Genomic DNA, 8,211 nt, shown 5'->3' with positions numbered 1-8,211 from the left:
GAATAACGCCTTTAATAAACGATTATCAGTAAATTAAGCGGAAGCCTAGACAGGGCCTGCATGTCTTTCCCCTTCAGCCGCCACAACAGCCTCAACGACCAGGCCTCCCTAATAACCAAGCCCCGTCCCTGGGGTGGGCTAAGGTCCGGGCCCCGCCCCTCAGGACTCTCCAACCGCCGAGCCCCGCCCCTCAGGCCTCTCCAACCGCCGAGCCCCGCCCCTCAGGACTCGCCAACAGCCAGGTTCCGCCCCACGAAACTGTCCAACAGCCAGGATCCGCCCCTCTGAACGCTTCAACGGTCAGGCCCGCCCCGCGAGATACTTTAACAGCCAGGCCCCGTTCTGCGTGCGTGCGCGGCCCCGCGGAGACGTGCAGGCTCCCGCGTAGCCGGAGGCTGAGGTGGCAGCAGCTGGGTCAACATGGAACTGCCGCAGATGCCGGAGCTGATGGGGTTGTCGCTATTGCTCGGGCTGCTGGCCCTGATGGCGACGGCGGCGGTAGCGCGGGGGTGGCGGCGCGCGGAGGAGGAGATCCGGTCCGCGGGTTAGTGGGGTCGGGGCGGGTAGGGGCGACCCAAGGGGACCTCGCTCCCGGCATCCCCGTGGTCCGACTTGCCGTCTGGGCCCGCGGGTGGGCCGGCTCCCCCTGGGCCTCAGTTTCTCCTCTTGTGGAATGAGCCTCGCTTCCTAACAAGAGGTGCCGCCTCGCCGGGCTGGTCGCGCCCCTTCGGGAGGACTGGTGAGAATCTGGGTCCCGCGCTGCCGCTTTCTCGGTGGCCGAGGCTAAGCCACTTTGCCTTCTGAGCCTCAGCTTCTCTCCGAGGTTGCTGCGAGAAACTCCCAAGCGCGCTACTTGTTCGTTATTTTATGAAAATTGGCGCGGTGGTGGGGGACAGACGGACATTCAGTTGTAAGCACTCAGACTAGTTACCGGATTTATTGAGTACCTACTACAGTAAACTTTGGGGTCTGTTACTTTAGGGAGTCCACTGTCGGGTAATGGAGAAGAGCATCTAAAAATTAAAAATGTAAGTGAAAAATACAGTGTAATAGGTGTTCTAGAAGAGGTCAGTACTAGAAACAGGAAACCGAGGGGTGAGAGTGACCAGCCCTGCTTTTTTTTGGGGGGGAGGGGTCAAGAAAATCTTCACTGAGAACTGGGAACCCATGATGTATGGTCTTGAAGGATAGACGTGTAAGAGTTCGCCAGACGGCCAAGGAGGAACATTCCTGGCACTGGCAGCATGCACGAAGGTAAGGAGCCCCAAACAGCATTTGGTAGGACTAGTGTGAGGGGAGAGAGACCTGTTAGACAAGGCTGGAGAGGTAAGGAGTGGGCACATTGGGGCTGGCCATCTTTGTATTGGGCCTCAGGAGTTTTTTCCTGAGGAATTGAGGAGTCTTGGCAATAATGTAACACATGCCAACTTTGTGCCTGGCCTGATTCTCAATTAAATCTGCCGTTTTATGCAAAAGTGCCTGGCACCATTTCTGGTGCAGGGTAACTCAACACATGTTGACTGCCTCTCATCCATCAGCTCTCTCTTACTCCTTTTTGCCTTTAATGCTTGTGTTGGGTACTCTGCTTGTCATTTTGTATACGTTATCCAATTCTGACAGCTTCTCCTTAGGGAAACCAAGGCCCAGAGCAATTGAGTAACTTACCCAAGGCCGGGGCTACCAGATTCGGTTGTGCACATTATTCCCCATACAGGGATATCTAGCCAAGGATTTGCACTCCACTGGCTGTGCTTTGTGCCCACTTAGTGTGCCAGCCCCAGAAGGGCACCTTTTCTAATTTATATTGAGGTTCTATATGGACTAACAGTGAGCAACCTCCTCACAATCCAAAACTCAGGTCTGATTCCAAAGCCTGTTTTTGCCCACATCACTCTTGTTGAGAACAAGGGCCATATCTGGTCATCTCTTGCTGCTCCTCTCAATGCCTGGCCAATAATAGATGATGTAAATGCTTGTTGAGTGAGTAATGGATGGATGACATGACCCTTTCTTACAGGCCAAAAAGCAAATGGAGTTCCACTTGACAAGTCCTTGAGATCCAAGAAGCAGAAACAGCAGCAGCGAATTCGTAAGGAGAAGCCTCAACAACACAACTTCACCCACCGCCTCCTGGCTGCTGCGCTGAAGGTACATGGGTACCGTGTACGACACACACAACAAAGACATGTCCCCACAGACGTTTTCCTTTGTAGTGTTCTGTACATGTTACAGACCCCTCTGCTTCTGACCAGTCAGTTTGGACGCCCCATCCTATCCCTTCTCGTCACGTCCTATCAGGAACTTGCTGTTAATCCAGGAAACAGAGCCCTGGAGTTAGAGCTGTACATTGGGGTTCCCCATCTGCCCAAGGGGTTCCTGTTCACACTTCCTCCAACCCTTCCCCTAGAGCCACAGTGGGAACATATCTTGCATGGACTTTAGCAGCAACGGCAAGTACCTGGCCACCTGTGCCGACGATCGCACTGTCCGCATCTGGAGCACCAAGGACTTCCTGCAGCGGGAGCACCGCAGCATGAGAGCCAATGTGGAGCTGGACCATGCCACCCTGGTGCGCTTCAGCCCTGACTGCAGGTGGGGCAAGATGGAGCCTCGAGTTTGCCTATAGGAGCCCAGCCCCAGATTTATGGGCTTCCCTTCCTGGTTTGGGATAGTGAGGGGGACCCAGGGTCTCCCTTGGGGTAGCAGAAAGAGCATCTAGACACCTTGAGCCCTGCCTGGGGCTGCCTACAGGGTTATGCAGCTACACAGCAAGGCAGCAGAGAGGGGAAGGTCTGTTCCAATTTGGGAAGTACCAAAGCCTGGCTTCCAGGCCAGTCTTGGAAGCTGTAATGATTTTCTAAGCCCTAGAGAGAAACTAAAGGAGTCAACCTATGGGAGTCCTATCTTCCAAGGAGCTTTAAGAGATTTTGAAACAAGGGGTTAAGTTGTAAGGCCGGACTGTAGGCCATGAGAGGAGATCTTGATTTTCCTCAGTACCTGGTGCGGGCCTGGCACCCATAGGCCTCCATGTCCAAATGAGTGAGGGACGGACTTGTTTGCTGTCTGTCTTTAGAGCCTTCATTGTCTGGCTGGCCAATGGAGACACCCTCCGTGTCTTCAAGATGACCAAGCGAGAGGATGGGGGCTACACCTTCACAGCCACCCCAGAGGACTTTCCTAAAAAGCACAAGGCACCCGTCATTGACATTGGTATTGCTGACACAGGTAAGAGGCATTCAGAGGGGGGAGCTTGCCCAGGGAGGAGGCAATGGCCCGTTAGACGTGGTGAATGACTTAATGCTGCCTCTCTCAGCGTTATGCTCAGCCCCAGCATGATAAACGGGCTTTGGCTCTTGGTCCCCTGGAGTCGAGGAGCCATAACAAGTCCCCAGGGAAGGCAGGTAAAAGCCACAGTCTGCAGCAAAGTCCTTATCTGTGGTGACATGTGGCCCAGGAGGGGAGCATGGATACTCTGGGCAGCAGAGGCCTTCATAAGTGTCTCCTTGGAGACTGACGGTTGGTTAGGGCATTGACTTCAGCTTATGTCACTCCCCTCACTCCTCAGGAAAGTTCATCATGACTGCTTCCAGTGACACAACTGTCCTCATCTGGAATCTGAAAGGTCAAGTGTTGTCTACCATTAACACCAACCAGATGAACAATACCCATGCTGCTATATCCCCTTGTAGCAGGTGAAGGACAAGGGACTTGGGCGTCTGCAACGGGCAGAGGTTGGGGCTGGGGGCCAGGGACAGCAGTGAGCCAGCTAAAAATAGTGAAAGGAGCGTCATGTGGAATCAGGACACCTGATTCAAGTCTGTAGTCTCTGTTTCTTCATCTGTAGTTTTTAAAAGGTTGGTGTGGGGGTACTACATATCTTATAGCATGGCTGTGAGTGAATGAGGTCACGTGTATAAAAGCACTTTAAAAATACAGTGTTACTTAGGCATAAGATTATGAACTTCCTCAAGAAAGAGGCTTAGTGGGTTTGCAGAAACAAGATGCCCTTAAAATTAAGTTTTAAAGCAACCTGGGTTGTATGGCAGGTTTGTGGCCTCGTGTGGCTTCACCCCAGATGTCAAAGTTTGGGAAGTTTGCTTTGGGAAAAAAGGCGAGTTCCAGGAGGTCGTCCGAGCCTTTGAACTGAAGGGCCACGCTGCCGCTGTCCACTTCTTTGCTTTCTCCAATGACTCCCGGAGGTGAGTGAATCCTCTGACTTTTTACCAGTGGCTCTGAGCCCCGCTCTGAGGGGGGGTTGCCTGACCCTCAGCGGGAAGGAGATTTCGCAGTGGAGGGCTTCCTAGCTGAAGCCCTGGTGCTGTCTTAGTGCCCTCCCCTCCAGGGTGTGTTGGGACTAGAGCTGTGATTTTTTTCATGCTGCAGGATGGCCTCTGTCTCCAAGGATGGCACGTGGAAACTGTGGGACACAGATGTGGAATATAAGAAGCAGCAGGACCCCTACTTGCTGAGGACAGGCCGCTTTGAAGAGGCGAGCAGCATGCCGTGCCGCCTGGCACTCTCCCCTGACGCCCAGGTCTTGGCCTTGGCCAGTGGCAGCAGTATTCATGTCTACAATAGCCGGCGGGGTGAGAAGGAGGAGTGCTTTGAGCGGGTCCACGGGGAGTGTATCACTGACTTGGCCTTTGACATCACTGGCCGGCTTCTGGCCTCCTGTGGGGACCGGGCAGTGCGGCTCTTCCACAACACCCCTGGCTACCGGGCAGTGGTGGAAGAAATGCAGGGCCTCCTGAAGCGGGCCTCCAATGAGAGCACCCGCCAGAGGCTGCAACAGCAGCTGACCCAGGCCCAGGAGGCCCTGAAGAGCCTGGGCGCCTTGAAGAAATGACTCTGGGAGGGGGCAGCAGGCAGGATCGGGCCTTCTGCTGCCACTTTTCTCCCAGGTACTCTACAGCTGCAAACCTTTGAAAGGAGTATCCTGATTTTTTTAAATGGTGGCCCCCTCCTTTTTCACATTGAAACTGTTCTTGCCTACTTAGATCTCTCTCTCTTCTTTCTGGTTGTGACTCCTGGCCTTACTTGACCTCCCAGGCTAATGACCAAGGTGCTTCTCTTTTTCCTGAGCCCAACGAGTGCAATCTGTTTTCACTGAGCACTGAGGAGAGTGGTAATAGGGGGGAGAGAGAGAGAGAGAGAGAGAGAGAGAGAGAGAGAGAGAGAGAGAGAGAGAGAGAGAGAGAACATGGTCTTTGACCTTGTGGCAACACACCTTGGTATCCAAAGAAGTTTGTAATTGTGGAGGCAAAACCTAGAGAACGCCTGAGTATTACTCAGCAGTGTTGCAGAGGCTGAGACTGGGATATCTTCCAATTACAGAACTGTGGTGTGGGTCAGGGAAAGGCTAGTCTTGATCCAGGCAAAGCCCCTAACCTCATCCAAAAGTTTTTAAGGAATTCCATTCTGTGCCTCAGTTTTCTTATTTGGAAAATGGAGAATAATCTCATCTTGACCTCCTTAACAAAGATGTGAGAATATGAGAGTATAAGTCCCGAGATTTGGAAGGAAAATGGAAAAGAGTATTAATATGTTATCTGTTATCCAGTATCATTTATTAACTACTGGGTAAAAGTGGGGTTTCATACTACTCTGTAGTTTGAAACTAAATTAGAAAGAAACATATCCCTTGGGAAGGTGAAGTTTCTGGGATCATACATTTTCATATGTGGTTCTGCTGTAAGTGGTGTGGTTGAATCATAGAATCCGCAAATGAGATCCTCTCTTCCAGGAGGTTGTATCCTGTTGGAGGAGACCCATTTTCGATTCAACAAACATTTGAGTGCCTACTCTGCCCAGCACAGCACTGGACATAGATATAAATGGGACATGTGCTCTGCCATCAAAGATGGCTGCTGGGAGAGAGGTACGCATGCCTATTAAATGCTTCTTGTTAGCTTATTTATAGCTGTCGAAGGTTGTTGTAGAAGTCAAGGCAGGAGAGGACTGAACCAGGACAGAGGCAGTAGATACGAAGTTGAAGCTGAAGGGATAGATTGGATAAGAGGGGGTATTTAGAAGTTTGGATTTTTGGACTTGAGGACGGCCAGGGTGTGGGCGATAAAGGAAATGAGGAATCCAGGAAGACTTGAGTGTAGGCAACGTGGATTCAGTCAGATCAGGTTCTCCCTCTCCCTGAAACAGGGACCTCCCTGAAACAGGGACCTCCCTTCCGCACTGTTTGAACAAGCCACAGCCTTTCAGTACTCCCTCCGCCCCACTACCACCACCACCGTCCACTCCTCCGAAACATGCTTGGTTATACTCCAGATTGTATGATATCCTGAATGTACTGCTTCTCTCCATCTTCTCTTACAAGCCTGGTCCTAGCCACTGTCACCTACTGGACTATAATATAGTGTCCTCATTGGTCTCCCTGCTTCTCTTGCCTCATTAAATCACTTTTTTCTACATAGCAGAGTGATCTTTAGAAAATGTAAACCAGATCACCTTGTTCTCCAGTTAAAACCCTCCAGAGGCTCCCTATCACACTTGGAATAAAATCCAAAATTCTCACTAGGATCACAGCGTCCTATGGAATCTGGCTCTTTACTTCCTCTGTGATCTTGTTACCACTCACCCCACCACCCCAAGTTTGCTGTTATTCCACCACGCCACGTTATTTCCAGCCTCAAGGTGGACTTGTGACCCTGCTGTTCCCTCGCCTTGCAGGCATTTTTCTTTTCTGTTGGCTGACTTGTCATGCTCGTCATAATTCAGGTCTCCGTTTTAGTTACACTTCAGAGACCCTCCCTAACCACCCATCTGAAGTAGCCCTTTCCACCAGTCAAACCGCATCCATCGTATTTGCTTATTTTATTTATTTTGTTTTACTTAATGCTATCTGAAATTATCTTGTTTGATATTTGTTTGCTTCAGGGGTTTCAGTTTAAATGTTTATGGATGTCAAGTGGGTAACATAAATGCTTGATTCGGGCCAGTCTAATGGGTGTAAGACAGCAGGAAATGGTAGGGACTAAAGCAATCTCTAAAGGGCGTGTGTCCTAGATAGGGAGCAGGGGTGGCTGCTCCTTATTATCCAGGAATCCAGAAGTTGCCTGTTTCAGAGAAGCTACAGTTGGCAATTTATTATAAAAAGAAAAAATTCAGCCTGTATGGGCAAAACAAAACACTAACGGGGGCCAGCGGCAGCGCACCAGTCTCTGATTGGCAGCTTCTGGATTGTTCATTAACCCACTGGAATGTGAGCTCCACAAAGGCAGAATCCTTGCCTGTCTGATTTGTTCTTTCAAGCACGGTGCCTGGGATAGAATAAGCTCTCAATAAATTAAAACCAGGATTTGCTGACAGAAATTTCAGTGCTGGGTGTGTCTTCTCACTCCCGCTTTCCACTTTGGTTTTACATTCCTAATAACAGGCTCCTGATTAATAATACCGTGCACGTGGGTCCTGATGAATATTTGCTTTCTGATTGCCAACAGAATGAAGTTCTTTGCATATCTACTTGGCTCTGGCTTTCCTCTCATTATATATCTAGGAGAGGAAGTGACCATATAGAATGTTGAGTTACTGAAGTCAGAAGTCTTTGGTTCAGCTGGATAATTTACTGACTTGAGACCTTGAGCGGGTAGATCATTTGACCTCTGAGTTTGTTTCCTCGTCTGTAAAATAGGGGTAAATCCTATCCTGTGTTTCTAATGAGCTGAGTGAAATCACTGCAAAAAAAAGTCATGCAGGCTTCCAGAGGACAGAAAGTTCTCGCTAAAGATGAGGCTGCTTCTCTAGTAAGAATGAAGAAGGTATCTGGATATTAATGTAGAGCAGAAGCCGCTCTGTCTTTTTGATCAAAAATCCTTGTGTGTGCAAGCAGCATTAATATTTTAATATTGCTATTTCAACTTCTGTGGGTTTGGAATTTTTCAAAATAAAAAGTTGGGGAAATACTAAAAATGGTAGTCTATAACCTCTTTTTATCAGTCATGAAAAATAGAAAAAAATATTTAAACCACAAAAATACTTGTTTAAAGGCCTATTGATAGTCTTAGTCAGTTTTCATCAAGGTAATAATACTTATATTTAAAAGATTGTTCTGTAGTTGGAGATGATAGGAGGTACGTAGGAAACACTGTTGTGATGAGTTATCGTGATGGTTGGTTATTTCATACAGCGTTAGAGAGATGCAACACTCCCCAAGTTGGCCCCTTATCTAGAAACTTAATAATTTGGGGATTCATGTAC

General features: G+C 49.4%; 1 protein-coding gene across 1 annotated transcript; it reads left to right on the top strand.

Annotated features, from left to right (window-relative positions):
- Positions 1-332: 332 nt before the first annotated feature.
- On the top strand, positions 333-7,326 carry TBL2 (transducin beta like 2). Its single transcript, XM_019755012.3, has 7 exons — positions 333-544; positions 2,018-2,148; positions 2,408-2,592; positions 3,074-3,225; positions 3,566-3,692; positions 4,047-4,199; positions 4,384-7,326. Exons 1-7 carry the CDS (start codon positions 421-423, stop codon positions 4,844-4,846), a joined length of 1,335 nt encoding a protein of 444 aa, XP_019610571.1. The 5' UTR covers positions 333-420; the 3' UTR covers positions 4,847-7,326.
- The last annotated feature ends 885 nt before the right edge of the window (positions 7,327-8,211 follow it).

Source organism: Rhinolophus sinicus, chromosome 3, assembly GCF_057876585.1.
Source record: "Rhinolophus sinicus isolate RSI-liver-muscle chromosome 3, RSI-T2T, whole genome shotgun sequence".
In the NCBI taxonomy this organism is placed as follows: Eukaryota; Metazoa; Chordata; class Mammalia; order Chiroptera; family Rhinolophidae; genus Rhinolophus; species Rhinolophus sinicus.
The sequence above is the reverse complement of the archived record's forward strand: the minus strand, read 5'-3'. Positions and strand labels throughout refer to the sequence as shown.